We start from the raw sequence: 21,280 nt of genomic DNA on the forward strand, positions 1-21,280 counted from the left end.
GTTACACAGCCTAAACAAACTAGAAAAGGCAATCATTATTAAACATGAATTAGGCTGAAATCTGTGTATTTATTACATGAGACTGAGAGATTGAGTCTCCAAACTTAACTTTGAGGAATCTACTTGGCGCTTCAGATATTACAGCCTGGTTGTACTGTCTGTCTTTTTTGTTTGCTTACCTACAGCATCTCTTACTGACCATAAATATTCTAGGACACTAGCCCCGAGTTGGGCTCCTTGGCTGTGTGTAAGGATCCTTTGTAAACAGAACACTTTTGTAATCAAGAAGCTGCTAACAAGGATTTTCTGTATCCTCATTCCTCTTTGTTTTTTCCTACTTTTATATTATATAACATAATTTGTTAAAGTTGTGTAAATTACTTTTAAACAGAGGATTAAACTGGATAATGCATAGCAAAAATCATGTGTTTCTCTTCAACACATTTACTTGCAAGTTATGTTTCAGACTCTCAAATATGTAGCAGCAATTCAGTTAGTAGTCTTACTTTAATTTTTAAAAAGCAATTTATAAGGGATATAAACACAGAGAACCCTCCTCTAGAGTAGCTCTAATGTGAAAGATTATTTTAATTTAATTTCTCTGTTAACAGCTTAAGGTGTGAGTTTACTTTTGTGAGTTCTTTTAATTATATTTTTTTAATTTTATTTTATTTGGGATATGTCTGTCCACAGTCTTTTTCATGTACTTCATACATTTCTATTTAAAGCAGTTGTCAGGGTATTAACCTGAGGAGCACTCTACTTAAGAGCTCAGCTTTTTCTCCATCAGAACACAGGTCTTGTGTGTCACTCAGGAGAAATATGGAAGCAGTCATGAAAAATTGGAAAGTAAACAGAAAGAAATACAGTCATTTGATTTACAGGTTGTTGTTTTCATGAGCAGGCAAAGAAGACAGTGAGTTTCCAAAGGCTGAAAGACTTGAAGACAGTACTTTTTTAAAATTTCTATTCTCAGCTTGGGCTGTTCCCTAAATTTTCATAGAAACTGTGGAAAACACATGCTTGTTGTTAAGCTTACTCTTTCCACCAACTTTTGAGTTTTATTTGAACACATGAAGCAATTCAACTTTTTTGGAGAGAAGCTAACCGAAGTTTAATACTGACAGAAGAAAATATTTTTTCTAGCCTGACTTGAGTCCTTTTTAGTTCACAGAAATCTTTCTTAACTAGAAAAAAAAAAAGTGACCATTTATTCTCCTCTGTCTTTGCCTGAGCTTTTCAGAACTATTTGAACTTAAGCTAAGCACAGTCCACTTGCCCAAATTTCTGATTTTTGAGTGTATGATTTGCCTGGATTTTCTGCATAACAGAACAAAACATTGGGAAGTATATATTCTATTGTAAAAGTCTGCAGTCTCATCTGATGCATAACTGTGTTTCTTGGACTATTTTTACCATAATTTCCATAGCTGTAGTGGACTTTCAAGCTTCCACTCTAATGTGACTAGGTAGATCATCAAATTATTAAAGGGTTACTTTGCGAATGAAAACCTAATAACTTTAAATTTACCCTCTGTTCCAATAATCTTAGCTTTCATAGTGTCTCAAAAGGCAGCATAACTCAAAATCTTGCTTTCAGAGGCCCTGTGGGCAATACTTAAGATGATCTTGAGTCATGTGGTTTTAATAGGAACATTTTTAATGTTAAGAAAGAAGCTCTTTCTCACTTTGAGCTTGGCTGGCTTAGTCCACTGAGACTGAGTTGTGTTGCTTTTCTTGCCTGGCTTAGCAGTTTTAATTCAAAGAAAGTAATGAAGAGAAAAATGCAAAACACATCCTTTACACTGCTAAATAACAACAGTATCATCTTTATATTGTTTAGAAAATTTATTGAACTGCCTAATCCAAGGCTCATGGAAACCAAATACAGATTGATAGCAAGGGTATATAATTAGGCTTTACTGACTTTTTTTTTTAACTCTTCTCCTTTAAATAAGTTCACTTTTCCAGAGAAGCAGATAGAGAGGGAAGGGTTGACAATATCAGAGCTAAAAGCCAAGGTTACCTGGTGTCCACTCATGTCTTTGAGTTGCTTTTGATATGTTATTCCAAAGCTTAGGTTCTGTTTTCAAAGGGACTGGTGGTACTGGCAGATAAGCAGTTTAGGATCTTGCTGGTTTGCTGACTTTATCCCTTTTAGTTACCAGCTTTTTTTAGTACCTGTCGTCTAACCTGGGGTGGGAAAACACATCTCCAAACATACAAGAGGATTTTTTTTTAGCAGAGTAAAAGCCTAAATTAATTCTGGGTTTTTCTATCCTTGGTTATCCTGTCTTTAATCAGTAAGACACAGGAGACAAGATTGTTAAGAGTTCTGCTGACCTTCAGTGTTTAAAATAATGCTGGTACATACTGCGGATGACTACACATAGGGTTTTTTATTTGCATTAATTTAGACAGACTTTCTAACATGCTGCTGGCTATTTTTTCTCTCAAATATGAAATCAGAATGAAAATAAAATACCCTGGATGAGATATTGTGACTCATTGTGATAATTGAAGTTAGATTTCAGGACATATGAATTACCTCTGCTCGTTAGATTAAGATAAAGAACTTTGAGGTCATTTAGTCCATTCCTGCTGGTACAATACACTTAATTCCTTTCTTCCTAGGTTGTATTTAACTACCAAAGAGAAAAGTCTTGTGCTATTTTATTTGATGAGCTGTTCCACGATCCACAATGACTTCTCACAAAGTTTTTTCCTTGTCTTACTCAACAGAAATAGTTTTTCCTTAATTGCATTACTTTACTTTTGATTCTTTCTTTTAATTTTTACTTGGAAACTTGAATTTCCTGTAACTACTGTGTTCTTAATTTCTTTGGTAAAAGATCCTTTATTCTGAGATCAAAGAATTCTGATATACGTTAGCACTTTAATTATAAGCTACAGAATGATAACTGAATGAATAGGTTGAAGGCTTTTTTAGACTAGCAGGGCTGACAATTAAAAAGGCTTTTTCATGACTTGCAGCATAGCCTATTCTTTTTTTGTTAAATATGGCTATTATTGTAAATGAAGATTAATAATCACTAATAGCTACTGGACTTCTTTAATGTAATATTCTGCACAAATAAAACCCTCAGCTTAGTTGGTCCTAGTTCCCCCTTCATTGCTTCTTTTGCAAATGTCAGTTGTTACTTGAGCAGAGTAAGCAGAAAAGGCAATTAACTATCTGTCCTCAGTCAGGTTTAACCTCTGTCTCAGGGATGTGGAGGTTTTGTGCAGAGGAATGCTGGAGGACTGGAGGTGAAATAAATATTAAAAAATCAGCATATTATAGTGGTGTAATCTGATACTGTGTCTAGAGTACTGCTATTCTCAGAATGGAAAATTTAAACATTTGGGAATGGGCAGACATGGCAATGCCTACGGGCTCTCTTGGGACTGTGACCCCTCAGCAGTACCCAATTAGCGGTGCCCAGAAGCCCCAAGATTTAGTGTTATTTCCAGTTTTCCTGTTTCAAATATTTTGAGAGTTCAGTATTAATAATGGGAAATGGAGTTTGAATGGTGTTAAGAAACTTAGAGTTTGTTACTTATTGTAACTTGTATATTGTACTTATTGTTACTTATTACGTACTGATTTTGGCTACTGAGTGAATTCTAAAATCTGCCTTTTTCTAAAATTTGTCTGTAAGTGAAAACGGGGGTTTTTTAAACTTTTTAATTTTTTTGTTTTAAAATCCAGTATTAAATATGAATTCTGATCAGTTCCTCACTCCAAAAATGCCCTATATTATTGTATGAGGCTTGGATGAAAATATTGTTCATTAGGGTTCAGAAGCTGTTACAGCTTTATCCTGTATCCAAGAGATCAGAAGAGTTTCTGGAGGGCTTTTTTAGTTTTTCTGAAAATACAAGTGGAAAATCTTTAAAATGTGGTTTGTGTTTTTGATGTACTATGTAGACATAGTGCAATATATTCTAGAAATTTCACTCTGATATCAAAGCTCTTTTGAAGATTATTTACATTGGGTTTAAAGCTATTCAGAATACATCACATGCCCATACACATTGCCTTTCTAACTGGGTGGGGGAAGGGGGAATTCTCAGAGTCTAGAAAGTCTTAGTTTATTTTTAGGTCTGAAAAATAGTTCTATCTGATACTGTCTTCAGTTTTAACATAGGGAAGAATTTGAGATGAGTTTTCTCTGATCTGTGCATTGAAGTGCACTTACACACGGGCTTGCAGAGATCACTTTGGATGCAATCAGCACTCCCACTAATTTGTTCACTGTGGGTCAATGCCATATTCTGCAACACTTTTTCAGTTTGGGGGACAATTTATTTAGAATTTGACATAGTATGGGGAAATTATGCTGGGAACACACTGATTACAGTATACTGAAGGACATTTGAAGTCTTTTTCTCTGACGTGATCTTCCTGAGCTATCCTTTTAATCTGTCCATCTTTCAGGCATTGCCCAGTCTCCCCTTGTTGTGCAGCAAATTCCAACTTGTTTTTCTTTCTTAATTCTATACCTTTTTCAGACCCTATCCCCTCCACTCTCCAGTCTCTTCAGCAACTTCCCTTTTATCTTATTCTTTTGCTACAGTGATCACATCTTCACCCTTGTCCTTATATTTGGAGTACTTGGGCAAGACTTGTTTCCTTGTCTATTTGCCCATATTGAGATCTCTTACAATGAACTCAGTTGTTCCAGACAGTTACTCTAAAACTGGAGACAAGTGGGCATTTGGCTAAGCCAAAGCAAAAGGATTCAATAGCAAGACCAGAAGGGAACCAAAATATGTTTCTTACCAACAAGGTGAGTCAGGGCATTGGAGTGGTGCTTACAACAAGTCTCACCAGAGAGTCTTGAGTAACCTGTGCCTTGCATATTTTTTTTTTTTTGCTTTAATGGCTTTAAAATAAAAGAGAGTAGGTTTAGGTTGGATATTAGGAAGAAATTCTTTACTGTCAGGGCGATGAGGCCCTAGCACAGGTTGCCCAGAGAAACTGAGGCTGCCCCACCCCTGGAAGTGTCCAAGGCAAGGTTGGATGAGTCTTTGAGCAGGGAGGGTGTCCCTGCCCATGGCAAGGTGGTTGGAATGAGATGATCTTTAAGGTCCCTTCCAACCTAGATCGTTCCATGCTTCTATTAATTGCCTTACCCTGACTCCTTTGATCCTGTAGAGTGAGCTTAAAATAAGTGAAAAGTGCTTTAGATTAGATGTCTTTTGAATTGTTTTCTGAGACATGTAATGTCTTTTTGGTGCTAGGACACTAATGCTGATTCTAAATAGAAAGATATTCAGAACAGGTAAGTACCTGGAGCAACCACAGTGCAGTTCTGTAGGTAAATACTGATTTTTAGGTTTTTTTCTTAGCAGTAACTGCTGTCATTTGAACAAGTAGTAACATTTCCTGCAGTATTGTAAGATTATATGCTTTTAAAATGTGCTTCTCTATTTAATATTTGCTGTTGCCATCACATCATGATGCCTTTATCATTTTAATACAGAACCCACATAAAGATAGGGTGCAGTGGAATGAAATGGCCATCATAATTTGGTGATTACAGACCCAGATGTGGTAATAAATCTCAATTTTACCTTCAGATACTTTGAGTTTTATTGCTAGGGTTCCTTGTGAATTTCAAAGGCCATTCTGTAGCACAGAACATTCATCTGAGTTTTCTTTCTCTGTTTCTATAAATATTTTGTGATGAGAAAGACTTTTTATTAGACTTTTATTAATTTTTTTTCAGGGAAAAGTTAGAAGGGTGAGGGTATTCTTTTTCAGTTAAAATGGTAGCCTCAGGAGCATGCCAGCTAATTATAAAATACTTCAGTAGGTTCATTAAACTGACCTGGGATTCCCTAAGACTCAAAGAGTTTGTCAGACTTGGCATTTTCCCCAAGCCTGAGGGGAGCTCAGGCCCATACACATTCATCTTTAATTAATGTTTCCTTTTTAAAATAAAACAGCCAACTTTACCCCACCTTCATTTGTGAAGTTATACTATTTAATTACAGATCTCCTTTTGAGGTTTAAATTTCAAATTATTATTGTAACTCAACTGATTACTTCTTATTCTAGTTACATTGAAGATTGAATGTTCTGATATGAAAAATAGTGTGAAAAAATTCACAGAAATTCCACCTTTGAATTCTAATACTAGTAAGAAGGTTAAATACCTTTCTGGCTTGGTAAATACTATGCAAATATACCCAAGAGCAGACTCTAACCCTAATTAAAATAATTGCCTAACAAGAAAACTGAGCCTCATCGTGATACTGCAGCCTCTCCTGGTATCTGGGGATAGCCCAAGTGTATTATCCATATAATTCTCCCTTAAGGTAGAATGTGTCTTTTAATGTTTATGGGTGTTTTCTATAAGCTTTATACTACAGAATGATGTATTTTCAGCTCCCTTTGGATCCTCAGCCCTGTGGTTCACTGGTGTCTCTCCCTCAGGGATGGTCTGTCGTGTTTAATGAACTGTCAGTGCTCCAATACTGACTGATTAGGGTGACCTAAGTGGAAAAAATTGTTGTACCTTTGCATCAAAGGGTGGCAAGAGAGAAAAGAGCGATGTTTTCTCTCTATAACCATTAAATATCAGCTTCTCTGAGTCTGAGAGGATAGGGAGACTTTAATATGCAATGTCATGAATCTTTATTCCTAAAGACTCTGTTGAGTCTGTGCTGAATTGACTGTGCAAGTTTGACAAGTTCCTCAAGGAACTATTGTCTCAACCCCTCATGGAGGGATTCTTCAGGTTCTTCAACTCCTAAATTCAATTTATTGCATCCGTTGTCCCTAGTTCTCCCTAAATCCTGTTTCTCTAAGGACTGACTGCTGCCTAGCATACATTCTTCTTTCGGTATGGCCACTTAGAAGACATAATTGCAAATAAAATTCAGGCAAAACAGGAGATAATTTGAGGCTCCTCTAATAGGATTTCCTCATCCTCATCTCACAATCGCCATAGTCAAGTCTGACTCATTTTGAAGGTCATGCAATATGAGATTTAAGGATGGTGGTGTATTAATGCATCTCAGTGTCCTGATGTTATGATCATTAATGTTGAAGAAGTGTATAAATGGAATGGAGATAGATGAGGAAAAATAGGAAAAAAAATGTATTGTCACAATTATGGAAGAAAAATAATAATGAACATCAAGGAGAATGACTGTTCAGTACTGAAGCAGATTATATGTATTATTTTAATTAAGAGTGCCTAATAGTACATATGGTTTCCCTTGAATAATAATTGCATGCTGATGAAGTATGATTAGAGACTTTTTTTTTTAGAGTTCAATTAAATCAAATCCATTTCTGTAAAAGGAGAGTGATTAAAAAGATGATATCAAGGTTGAAACTGAAAGCTGTGGTTGAAGCTTCCTATTCCAGATTTCTTTATTATTGCACTCCTATGGTGACTATTATCTAGTTTTTAACAATGCCACAGGTTTCAGACAGAGTCCTGTAGATTCAGCAGAATAACTGGCTTTACAGATCAAATAGAAACTTAGCAAGTACTTGCATGTCCTTGAATGTGTGATCCTGGGATTGCTCCTAATTTGGGAAGATTCTTGGTTCATGCATGTATCTTGAAGCATATGAGAAGATACTTTGATTAATTAGGACTGTGAGGCAACATACTGTTTTCTAGGCTGCTCTGTTTCTGTGGAGTGCTTGTGAACCTGGGTGATTAAATGCAGACTTGCACTGCTGCTTATTTTATCTGCGAGTCATTACTGTCTGCCTTGGAAGGCTCCAAGACCGGCAGGGCCCAGCCAACTGTCTGGCAACTGTTAACAAAATTATCAATTATCTTGTTGAATCCTATCATCTTGTGCTTTGATTATCCTGTGAGTAAGGGGGACTGGTTATGCTAACATCCTGATTGTTTCCTAAACATATACATAAGTCAGGGAAAGGTAATGATGTTAATTAACTGGGAGCAAACACGATGAAGGCCTTTAGTAGCATGGAAGAGCATGGTGCCCAGGCAGTTAATCACAGCATTCTGTGTTTTCATACCATTCCACAGGAGTCTACACAAGTGCATCCTGTCTGTTATTCTGAGGGGCCTTTTACTTTCTTTACTTGAAACTTCCCTTTATGGCTTAAACCAGAAAAAATACATTTTTTTTGTCCTAAGTGTGTGTATTGATAGCTAGCTGCATGTTTTATCCTGCAAATGTCTGTACTATATATGCAAATAAAGAAAAAAAGTAAGCTATGCAGTTTTGGTTTAAGGTAGTAAAGACCTGTCCAAGATGCAAATTCTGTACATGAGCATTGTCATTAGAGATCTTTGACTCTGAGACTGGAGATAAATTTTGCTTCATATTTCATTATCTACATCTCTTTCTACCAGAACAATAGCTAAATCTGTTTCCTCAGGACTGCCTGTAGCCAGCTTCAGGCAGCCAGCATTGCTGCTTTAAAAGGGATCTAGCGCTGCTTCCCTCTCCTCATCTGTACCTGAAGAGGGTCAGAGAATGAAAGCATTTAAGAGGTCATTTTCTATGCGGTGATGGTATCTTGGTTTATGGGAATGCTGTATGCAAATCATTCTGCTTTAAAGCAAACTTTTCTGCATTCATCACTCTCCAGGTCTGCAGCTGGTAACCAGAGCAACCTGGCTTTAAAGTTGGAGGTAAAAAAAGAATTAGTACTAGAACAAATTTTTTTAATTCTCTTTAAGAAATCCAGCATGAGGGTTTGTAATGATGTAAAGATTTGTGTTGTCATGATGTGGCCTTCTCACCCAGAGCTCAAGAAGTGCAGAAGAGCATTCTGTTACATCCTTCTGCATGTTTGTAATCATCCACGCTAGGGAAACTCTGACTAACTTCTTTTTTACAAGAGATTTTAATCTGGTGGCCCTTCTAGAACTTAATCTGACTCTTTCTTTGCACCTGGATAGCACTAGAATTTGACATACATAAATATGAATTACATGATTAGAAAGTCATCTCAAGGTTATTGCTGCTTGCAGTTATGTGCTCTGCAGTTGACTTGGTGGCTTTGCTGTGTAAGCATTAACCCTTGGTGTTTTGTGCAGGCATAAAGTGGCTCTGCCTCAGTTCCAAACAAACTGGGTTGAGCACAAGTTCATCTCCACAGTGCCAAGCCTAACTCAATAAAGCTATTATCTTGGAAGTGCGTTAATCATCCCTATTGTCTGCCCTGCGGTAACGAGCTCGAGAACTGCCAAAATGGACCAGGCTCTGACTGTGTGAGGAGCAGTGTGATGACCCCTTGGTGTCTTATCCCCTCCACTGGTGATTTGGACAGAAGGTAGGACTGGGAAAAAACTCTGTATAACCTCAAGGAGTTATAACCCAGGGTATGGGGTATCATCGCTCACTATAAATTAGTGCCATTTAAAAGATATCTATTTTAATAGAATCATAAAATCATATAAAATCCTGAGTTGGAAGGGACCCACAGGATCATTGAAGTCCAACTCCTGGCCCCGCACAGGACAGCCCCAAGAATCACACCATGATATCCCATCTATGAGGAGATTCACATAAATGCATTTAGATATACACAAAATACATATCTCCACATACTGTTTATGAATATGATCTGAGAAGTAGTAATTTCTACATGCACAGAGAAAACAAAGCAGGGATAAGTATGAGTTCCTTTTTTGTGCAAGAAAGTGAAAGTACTGGGATGAATGATCCCTCCCAGTTGTGAGTGAAATCTATACAAAATGTGCTTTCACTGCTCTAAGTGCCTTATTGGCCAACAAATTAGATTTGAGCAAATTAATCACTTAAGAGCATAATTTTGACCTTAATTTCTCAGTGTCTCAGAACCTCATCATAAGCCATGTAGAAAACATAGTGTAAATAGAGATCTGTATTCCAGTGTCATCCAAGTTGCCATAGTTCTGGCATATCTTAATATGTGATTTTGGGGATGCCTAGTGCTGTGTGCCACCTCCATACAAATAGTTAAGTGCTGTTTGCTCTGCACAGGATACCTGCAGAGAGGGAGAATCCATGTTTTATTCACAATCACTATTATTTCCTAATCAGTATTTTCTGTGCTAAGAGTAAATAAACCAGTATTAAATTATAGAAGGGGGTGTTAAAATAAAGTATTTAATATCTGCAAGACCTCACACTTTCCATGGTCAGAAACAACTATTTTTTATGAATTACTGTGCTCTTGTTCACCTGCTGTAGCATAGACTCACCGTACTCCTTTCTCAGGGAGCCCTCTACTGACCTAAAATGCAGTGTGTTTAACTGAATGATACCTCAAAATATCATTTGACCTGTAATGTAAACATATGCCCTGATGCCAAGGTAAATTTCAGTAAGAAAAAAAAAAAAAAAAACACAAACCACATACGGTATTACTAAATATTTAAGAAATTCTTAATTTTAAAGGTTGACAGCTTTAGGTCAAAACAAACACATTTGCGGCCAGATTTCTGTTTCTTTGTCTAAACAAGGGATTGTGGTTTGCAGAAAAATAGAGGGTCAAAGAACTGACTGTTTTCTCATTTTCTTGCCTCTGACTTTTCTTGTCTGAATCAGTTAACTTTTTTGGAAGGTGATGAACTCGAGAACAACTGCTGTGTAGACTGGTTCTGCAGGAAATTTTTCTACAGTGAATTGAGATCCCACTATTAAAAATGGTCATTAATTTATCATGAGTCTCACAACTGCTGCCATTCATATATTAACACTAGGTTCTGAAATTGGTATTACCAGGGAATCACAGATTTCATTCAAATAGACTCAATGTCTCATGCATAATTAAAGCAATCTGATAACATGAAGGAAGTCAGGTGGATGGGGGTATCAGCAGAAAGCAAATTCATTATATATAAAAAAATAAAAATATTTCTTTAATTTTGCAGGGTGGAGAAGTTAGGGAAGGCTGATTATTTTAACATTTGAGATTGCTAATGTTGTGGTTCTGAGAGGGGATTTTAATATATGGAGGGGTTTAATTCCTTATTTACATGGGTGTAGGAACTGAAGTTGTTGTTTATCGTTGGGTTAATGCCATAAGATCTCAGCAGGTCATTCTGCTCATCAGTACATGTGGAGAGACCTTTGATGCAAAAGATGAACATCTGAGACTGACAGTGCAACAGCCAGCCAGGGAAGATAAACCTTTTCATTTACAAAGGAAAACAGGAGAAAAAAAGTGTTATTTTCAACATGCTGTTATTGATCACCCTAAACAGCACAGAGTCTTGCCATGCTCTTTCCTCATCCATGAACCCCAGGGATAAAGTGTGAAGGGAGAGGTGCCAGTTGTGAGGGCAAATGTGACTTGAAAAGAACAATGCTGATATCAAAGGAAGTTGAGGCTCAGAGTTCAGATGAGCGGCTCAGTGTCCAACGCTGCTCAGTCACAAGGATTGTTTGAATCTGTAGTAGGCAGCAGGGAGGGCTGTTGAGTGTATCTGGGAATCTACACAGGTCTGTGGCACTACTTTGTTACACTATCTGCTTTCTGACATGGTTTGTCATGGTTTTGGTAGATTAGCTGCCATGTGTGTGCTGGTTTTCTCTAAAAGTGCACAGATCTCAGTGAAGTGTTGCTGATATGCATGGAATAAATTTACATAATAACCCCCTGAAAATTATAGAGAAGGAAGAAAGAAGGAAGAGGGGAGAAAAAGTATGTTGCAGAGGTTTGGGGCTTGAAATATAAAGGAGTTGTTGCTGCACAACTCAGGTTTCAAGTACCTGTGTCTAATTCATTCCAGCAGGTAAAATTGGAGTATGACACTTACTGAAGTGCTGTGTTCACAGAGGGATAAACATGGCAGTTTACCTGATTTTTTGAAGTTATGTTGTTTGTAACTTGACATATGAAGAAATCTGAGTTGTCTGTTTAGATTTTAACACTCTTAATGTAACTAAAAATGTCCTAAAGGCTCAGCACTTACACCCACTGAGGTTTACATAGCGCAGGCACGATACGGAACAGTTTCAAATTTCACTAGACAAAAAACACTCAAAAACACCAAGACTAGCATGTGAACTTCTGTGTTAAAGAAACTGCCTGCACACTGAATGCTGATGTTTATTCTAGCAGATTGATCTCTCTCACGCATAATATTTTCATATCCTCATATCCACTAAATATGTTTTCATTTTATTCATTTTATACATCTTTCTCTTGCTATGACAGAATGGAGAATGGGTTGCCATGCCTGCCTTTTCAGTAAAACCAGATAACATTAAAGACATGTCCCTGCAAGACAGGTTCAATAAAAGCATGCCCCCAAAGCCAAACTGAATCTGTGTAAAAGTGACTGTGTGCAGCTTTTCACATTTTTTCTATTCTGGATTTAAACTGTTCATATTTAAAAAAAAAATAAATTGTATGCCAGTAGACATGCTTTACATTGTTAATAGGTAGCTTGGATATTTGAGTAAGCAAGTTGCCTTGAAAACTGAGCTTAAATCACAGAAAAAAGAGGTGTGAACATAAAAAATAAAAATCTCTGATGAATCCCCCCCAACTCCACTTTATTTCATTTTCTTATTTTCATTGTGATGCAGCTAAAAAAAATAAAGGAGAGATATATAATTTACATAGAGGAAAATATTTTGTGTGTTTAAACTAGGTATTATTTTTTTGCCACAGTCCTTAAGAGAGTGGTGCAGATCCACCTGATGTCCTGAGAACTGGCTTTTGTAGTGAAATCAGGTTTGTAAGTTGGGTAGAATTGCAAGAATACATAGCTCCTAAATGAGTAGGTTGTAAAACTTTGGAAGAGAGAAGAACCTACAACTTCATTTATGAAGTGTCATGTGATACTGAATCATCTTTAACACCAGCATTTCTTGAAGTTTGTGAGGTTTTTTATCTTTTTGAATCTGCATGGTGCCAGAGAGATAAAGGCAGGGACAGTAGTTATTTCCTTCCTGCAAAGATGTTTATGCTATAAGATAAAATACCTTAAAAAAAATGTTACTTTAGTATAAACCTATTCAAAATATTCAGATTTATTTTGCAGTATGCAAAATTTTGCAGTATGCAGCTTGCATGGGTTGGAGGGGACCTTAAAGATCATCTCATTCCAACTCCCCTGCCATGGGCAGGGACACCTTCCTCTATCCCAGGTTGCTCCCCAAGCCCCATCCAACCTGGTCTTGAACACTTCCAGGGATGGGGCAGCCACAGCTTCTCTGGGCAGCTTGTGCCAGGGCCTCACCACTCTCACAGGGAAGGAATACTGTATAACTCTACAATTATTGTTATGTTTTATATTAATATTTATCTCTAAAGTAATTGGAAGTTGACCAAATACATTTTTGTTTACTGAAGAACACCTTTCCCTTTGCCAAGTATAGTGAAAGTGTTAAAAATGTATAAGAAAATCATTATGGAGTGAATTAGCATTTGAACTCTAAAATCTTTCCTTCGACATTATAATTGTGCAAATGTTACATCAATTATTGTGTGTATTGTATGTGTATTATTATGTATAAATGCTATTTGAGAAGTTGTCATTAGTGTTTTAACCACTTCAGTATGGGAATAGAATCAATTATGCTGCTTTAGCATTTCACTTTAGGAGAAAATTGTTGGCTTTACTCTTGGCTAAGTTATTCTTGCATTTAATAATTCAATAGTCAGTCTGATCCATTTTTCACCTAGGAAAAGGGAGCAGAAGCTTGTCTTTATTTTCCATGTATATTCAGTGTTGTACTCATGGAAATTGTATATCCAAAAATAAGACTATAAATAAGAAATCAGTAGTCTTTTCTGTCTTGCTGCTTTATGTGGGTTTGATATATGCTTCTGCAGCATTATTACTTACTCTGTTCAAATCAATGCTCTGAGCTTTCCTTTAGGTGATTGATTTCCTCCAGATTAGCCTATGAAGTACGTGATTTAATAAACACTGCTGTTACCTGTTTGCTAACACACAGATGTCTGCAGTATTACAGACAGAGATACTGTAAAATTTCCAAAAGGGCTTCAGTCAGTCATAAGATTTTGATGGTACAACATTATTTGAATAGGAAAGAGAAAAAAGCTTTGGTCTTACATAGTTGAAAGCAAACTAAAATCTCTTGGAAGAAACAGACATAAGACAAGAACTTACAAATATACAGCCAGACTCTGTAGGAGATAATGATGAAAGGAAAGATACTTATTAGGGTATTGTCCTCTTTAATGCCACTTTCCTACTTTAGAAAAGAAGCATTTTTTTCCATACTTCTGTGTTTTTAAACATTGCGGTAACAGATTGTAAAGTATCAGTAGAAATGTGTAACTGTTGATGTCCCTCCCTAAAATATATCTACGAATATGTATTTGCATTACCAAGTTTTTGCAGAAATGGGGTGTCAAGGAAGAATTTGAGTGGTTTGTGTGATACAGTGCTATTTAGGGTTCAATGGCTTTGGGCTCCATGTAGAATACATACTTTTTATTAGGATGGTATTTCATAACATTGCTTATCCACAGCAACTGACAGAGTGTGAATGTTCTGGGCAGCTCTATCTTGAAAGAGTTCCATGCAGGACAAGGAAGGATTTTGTATGGCATTTGGACATTTAAAACAGATTTTTTACAGTTGCTTATGGCTGGATTATATGGACCTGGTTTGGATACAGTTTGGTACAGGTTTCTCTTTGCCCTCATGGTTTTGTTTTTTTGTATTTCCGTAATACCTCTTTGATATCTGGAAGACCAATGTTTTCTAATGCTTTCCAACTCAGACACTTTCAGGTATAATCACTGTTAGAAAATGTAATGGCCTTCAAGCACTGTTGGCCTGTGCAGTTAGGAAGTTTGGAGAAAGGTTTCATGAGAGGTTAATATGTGGTATTTTAACACAGATGTCCAAACACAGTATTTTTCATCTTTAAGTTCACTCTTAGTTCTTTGTTCTTCCTGATAATGGCCTGACATAACATTATTCCTCCCTGTTTTTTTCTTGCTGTATATATGGTAGGGGTTTTTTTTCTTCATGCCTTTTTCAATATTGTATTCTCTGGGGGTAAATCTCAATAGCTTCACAGTATGTCTTTGCTCAGATGGAGGCTGCAGCCTGATACACAGCATGTTCCTTCAGTCTCCATACCTGAACTAGTCTGTGGCCAGGTCTTTAATGCTTTCTGGGAAATGTTGTGGGGTTCTATTAATCTTTCTCCAGGAAACTTGTATTTCTGATATTACCCTGCTTTCATCCGCTTTCCTGGGAGATGGTTTTCCTTTTCAATTGCTGTACTATTGTTTTTAATATTACTAAGGCTTGTTGCTTTTCCTGCTGCTTTCTATCGTAGAATTAAAATGCTACTTTTGACACAAAAATATCATATTGCTTTTGAAGGATAGATATTATCCTTGCTCCCCCAACACCTTGGGAAGTATTGTGCCATATGATTCTTTTCAGTCCACATTTTTATCAACACGGTCACCATCACCTGCAACCATCATTCCATTTAAAGCACAGCCTTACGGGTATTTTTTCCCTTTTTGCGATATCAAGATATGAAGAAGATGAATGAAAGTTTCTTGCATGTTTTTGTCAGTGTGTTTTTACAGCTCCCATGAACAGTGATGGACTTGGCAGCCTAGAGACTGAAATCCTCTGTTTAATCACAGGCTGGGTATAGTATAGTTCAGCAGAAAGATGTATTTCTATACACAGCCCCTGTAGCATGTCTAAGCCTCAAGCTGGAGAGTCAACCTTCTAATAAGTGGAGAAAAGCTCTCAGGCCAGTCAGTCCCTGGCCTCATCTGTGGAACTGTTGAAAAAGAAGCATTTATGCCATTGAGCTTTGTGACAGGTGCTGACATCTAGTCTGGAGTGGACTGAGAGTTCTCTTTCATTCATTTGGGAATGCCTTTCTGTAATTTACTGTAACTCACTACACAGTGTAGTGTTCTCTCCAGTTTGGAAGCTGTACATCTGTGTGCATTGAGTTGTCGCATAACACTTCAAAAGGCAGTGGGTTTTCAGGTCAGCTTGCATTTAACCCTGGGCTTGATCTCCAAATCCTTAATGCCTGTGATCATTTATTTTATTTTAGATGTGTAAACTCTCAAAATCCAATAGCTAAAACCAGAGAACGAAGTAAAACAATAAACCTTATTCCTATGTTTAGAGTATTGAGACATTTTATTTGAAAACAAAGGAAAACTAAGGCCCTTCAGAGACTCCTGCAACATCCTGGGTCCACAGAAGACATATTGCACAGAATTCTTGTGTGTGGTCATAAATTGTAATCTCTGGACATTTTGTAATGCTGTGTTAGACAGGAAATGGTCCTGGTCACATTCCTATTCACAAAGATGTGTTAATGGGGATTTATTAATTTTTCTCTAAAAATCCAAGATAATGCAAGTATGTGCTATGCCAAAAGACGTGCAGGCTATTAAATCTGGTAGAAATAATTTGACTTGTTTGGGTTTTTTGTATTTTTCAGCTAACAGGACAAGTGACTTTGAAAATTGCCAATGAACCAGTTTTGCCGTTTAATGCCCTCGACATCGCGTTAGAAGTTCAGAACAGTCTCAAAGGTAATTTTCTTTAGACAAGTATTGTTCTCCATTAATTCAGGAGAAAAAAAGAATCATCTAATCCCTAATACAGATTTTCAATTTTCACTTCAATGATAGCCAGTGATTTTACTAGTTAAACAGTGTCATTATATAGTGTTAAATAAAATACAGGTTCTGTTGCTAAATAAATCTGTAAAATATTTATATTTCCTCTGATGTTACTTTTTCAATTAAGCAATAATTAGTATTAAAATGTCCTAATTACAGTCAACAATAACAAACTTTGTGACTGAACTTGATTTTAATTCCTTTCAAGGCTTTGTTCAGTACAAGCAAGAGAGGGCTTCTAATCCCATTATCGTTTGGTTCCTTAATTTTCACAGTCATCTTCCTTGCTTGTTTATTCCACTAACTCACCTTGTTGCAGAGCATGCTAACTTCTCTCTTTTTTCAGGTGTGACAAAGCAAGATAATTTACCAATACATATTGTTGGAACTGACTAAGCCTGCAAGCTCCATATTTGACATCAGCATGTTTGGGACAATGGGTTGGGATTAGGGAGACGGACGAGAAAGTTCCTAGTCAGAAAGTAAAGAGGAGCCACTGGTAACTGGGAAATTGTGCAGAGATAATTCTTGTAGACTCTGGGTTTGGCACTATTTGCTAGATATAGGATGAATGCCTTGATATGAGACCACTGCATCAAGATTGGGGTGCCATTACAAATATTCCTGTGTTGCCTTCTTGATTAAAGAACAGGCATTCTGCAGTCTCTTTGTCCTGTGTTGACAACAGAACCCAATCAAGCCAGTAGCCCTTGACCAGAGCTGTTTAAGGTAACCCAGTTACAGGGGGCAGTTGTGCATTCCCTTTGCTTATGGGGGCTGCTCTTTGTTAGTTTGCTTTTCCCCTCTCTACAGGCAGTAGAAAAATGTTAATATGTTATAGGGAACTAAACCCATATTATGTTACTGAGATATTCTCTGCTAGTGTCTAGACTACAAAGGAGCAACATGCTTCCTTCTTATCAATTATGAAAAGAATATTCCTTAGCTCCAGTCCTGAAGTCTAAGGAGAGAGAGAAAGTCTAGTTTTTAATGCTGTCTAGTCTCATTCACCCATATAAACTTTTTCATTCAGTATCATCTGTCTTCCTCCTTCCGTGCAGTCCCTTTTCCCTCGCAGATTCCTCATATTCTAGTGTATTCAAATGAGATCAACTCTCTTTCCTTTTCTAAATAAATATGCTGGTTGTGGAGAGCACATAAGAAGCTTAGTCCTTGAAGAATAAATCTTTTGATAATTTAGCTACCAAACTCTAGCACATTCCTTGAATGTGTACAAAATGAGTTATTTTAGAAACTGGTTTTCTGGTCAGAATTCACTGAACTTAAATTGTGAAAAGTACATCCCTGACAGGAATCCACATGAAATTTAAAAGACTGCTCCAAAGCACTGTCTTGTTAGGACCTCACAGTGGGAAAATGTGAGATAGGTAAAACCATGTTGTTATTTCCTGGTTTCCAATTATGTCTCTGATACAGATTACCTGAAGTATCCTAAGGCCTTTCAAAAATATTTTTATTTATATGTTTATGGAAATCTTAAGTGGACCTGTTAAATGAAGATGTAAGTTCTACAAAATCACACTCAAACTATATGTATACTGTAGCAGAATTTGAGATTATATCTCAAACATAAAGACTTTTTGCAGTCTTGAGGTGCTGCCCCTGCATTTCATTCACTCCCTACACTATAAAGCACCACTTTTCTGTAATACGCAGTCATAGAAGTATGATACCTTTTCTTTAATCTTTGCCATCCATCATTGTCAAGACCTAGGAGTCAGTAGGCAAGTATTGGTCTGGAATCAGTGAGCATCTAAAAAGACAAGTAATTTTAGCTCTGTTGAGCCACATAAACATTGGTTTAGTTCAGCTTAAACACAGCAGGGAATGATCATCAAATGAAAAGTGTGGCTCAGCTGGTATTCCTTCAACTGAACATGAGATGTCTACTATTGTTCTTCCTTTTTTCTTTATTTTGAGTAACAGGAAATGTTGATTTAAACTGACATTTTTCCTCTAACTTCAGTTAGATCATTTATCTCTACCACTTCAGGGGAGGGGAGATTATTTCCTTGGCTGTAGGGCCGGGAGGATAAATCTTCTCCCAGCTGTTCACTTTTGAGTTTTGTTTAATGATTTTTCTTATGACTTTCATGTCTTGTCTATCTCCAACTTGTTTCGAATAACAGTTTATTATCATTTTGGAAAACATTAATACAATAGTCTTTTTTCTGGTTACTTGAATGAGAAGTTGTACTTTTTAACATGGCTCATGGGTTTCTTCATTCTTCAAAAGATTTTATGTTGTGTGAAATTTCCAGTTGAAAGTGGCATTGTCTTAGTAAACTGTTTCCTTCCCCAAATCAATGCAAACTGTAAATGTAGAAAAGGTGAAAGTAAATCTGCATGACATACTAGGTTTGCTCATTAGGCTTAATTTTGTGCCTCTGGGATTTGGTTCAGCCAGTCCCTTAAACACCCATTTTATTGCCCATTAGACTTTCTCACGTGCTTAAAGTTAAATCATATGTATAAATAGTTGAGTCACTGTTTTGCAGTCTCCTGGATGCACTCAAAAAAGGTTGTGTATACCTTTGTATTTGCTAATAATGCATTTATTTATGTTTGTGAAGGATTTAACTCTGTAATGTGGTGGATGTCTGTACTAGCATCTCTGTTATATTCCATGGGGTATTACTCAGCACTTTACAAACTATTTCTTACATCCAGGATAGTCTGGATAGCAAGTTATGTCATCCACAACATGTTCACATCTGGCTCATGGCCTGTACCTCAGAAAGATGGGAAAAAGGCTGTTAAGTGACATGTGTTATCTCCATTTGCACACACCAGAACTCTTGGAAACAAGCTACTGCTTTTGGGTTTATCTGAAAGGAAGGGTTGTGACTGGAGAGACATTTCATTTTGTGCATCTGCTGATGGTCTGATGTTTAACAGGAATCCTCATGGTCATAAATGATAGGAGATGGATTCCAAGACTGAAATCCAGGTCCCCAGGGCTAGTCAGGCTGTCATCTGTCTGATCACAGATGTGATATTTTAGAAAAATTCATGAGTAGGTGACAGCTTCAAATATTCTCATTAACTACACCTTGCAATTGTGTGGAACTTGTGCCTTCTGTGCATTTAAAATTAAGACTCACTGCAAGTTGAATCAAGTGCAAGATTTGATACTTTCTAAAATTTAGTGTATGTTGCAGGAAGTTTCAGGAATTGATGATGGAGGTACTCAGGTGTCTCATTAGGATTAAAAGCTTTTCTGTACCTTTGCACCTGACTGTCTCAGCAATAAGAAGTTCAGTCACACAGTTTACAAAAATAAAGGCAGCCAAGTTGATGCTGACTATGTCCCTTGCTTGGGTGTTGTAGAAGCTGATGTCATTTATTATTCCCAGTCACTTGGGCACACCTAGACTCGTGCAGACCTTCCAAAAATTGGTGTCTGTGCTGCAGCCCCGTGGCTGTGCAGCACTAGGCAGGTGAGGTAAGATTTCAGCTGTGTCTGTCAGCACAGACTTCTGAAGCTGGTGAGCAAATTGTAGCCATCTCTGATAGGCACTGGCTGAGACAGAGAGAGGCTTGTGGAGACAAATTGTGTGGATGAGGTTTTCTGGTTTTCCCTGTATGGGAAGTGCAAGAGCTGTGATTTAAAGCTCTTTGGCTGATGCAGTGTCAATTGTGTGTGGCTTTCTATCAGTTAGGTCCTTTCTTCTGCCCAGAATGGATGTCGTACAGATGTTACAGCAGCTGAAGTACTTGGGGTGACAATAGTAGGCAGTGCTAGCAGAAGTTTAAAAATAATCTGGTTTATGATAAGCCATTTCCAGGAAAGTCTGTGTGACTTTCCACAGCCTCGATTCAACCCATACATTTCAAAACATCAGGCTAAACTCTTTGTCCTTAGAAAAATCAATACAAAAACATATCTCTCTAATTTACTTGATGGCTGCATGCTCATTGCCTACAGCTATCTGCTAGTCTTCAGCTTGGCATCATTTTGTCTGCTTAACTGTATTTCCCTGATCATTTCGGGTGCTTTTCAGAGTTAATTTCTCCACCCATCTGTCATGTTCAGAAAGTTTCCCTTTTTACTGTTTCCACCCATTATTCTTGACTGCTACAGAGGGGAAAAATGCAGCACTTGATTATTTGTATGTATGACAGAAATACCTCCTTTGCCATGAGACACTGACATCTTGTCTTCAGTATCCTTTCAAGGTTAGCATATATTAGTACCTTTCATCAGCCTTTGAAAAAAATGCATTTTCCATGGACAAAACATTTGGTACTGAAGGGAAAGGATGAGCAGCTAATCTGTATCTGTAGGCCATGTAAGTTCAGCAGCTCTGTACAAAGTCATGGATAGCTTAATAAAATCATGGAATAGTTTGTGTTGGAAAGGACCTCTTAAAGACCATCTAATCCAACCCTCCTGCAATGAGCAGGGACATCTTCTGTTCGACCAGGTTGCTCAGAGCCCCATCCAACCTGGCCTTGAATGTTTCCATGGATGGGGAATCCACCACCTCTTCAGGAAACCTGTGCTAGTGTTTCACAATCTCATTGAAAAAAATTTCTTCCTTACACCTAGTCTCAATCTAATCTTTATTTTAAAACCATTACCCCTTGTCCTATTGCAACAGCCCCTACTAAAAAAGTTTGTTCCCATCTTTCTTACAAAGCCCCCTTTAAGTATTG

General features: G+C 37.2%; 1 protein-coding gene across 1 annotated transcript in view; it reads left to right on the forward strand.

Annotated features, from left to right (window-relative positions):
- Positions 1-21,280, forward strand: part of NAALADL2 (N-acetylated alpha-linked acidic dipeptidase like 2) — a 470,164-nt gene that overhangs the window by 425,945 nt on the left and 22,939 nt on the right. Inside the window, 2 exon segments of the mRNA XM_032698178.1 lie at positions 2,017-2,021; positions 16,417-16,510. Coding sequence (XP_032554069.1) covers positions 2,017-2,021; positions 16,417-16,510 — 99 coding nt within the window.

This window comes from Chiroxiphia lanceolata, chromosome 10 (genome assembly GCF_009829145.1).
Source record: "Chiroxiphia lanceolata isolate bChiLan1 chromosome 10, bChiLan1.pri, whole genome shotgun sequence".
Lineage (NCBI taxonomy): Eukaryota > Metazoa > Chordata > Aves > Passeriformes > Pipridae > Chiroxiphia > Chiroxiphia lanceolata.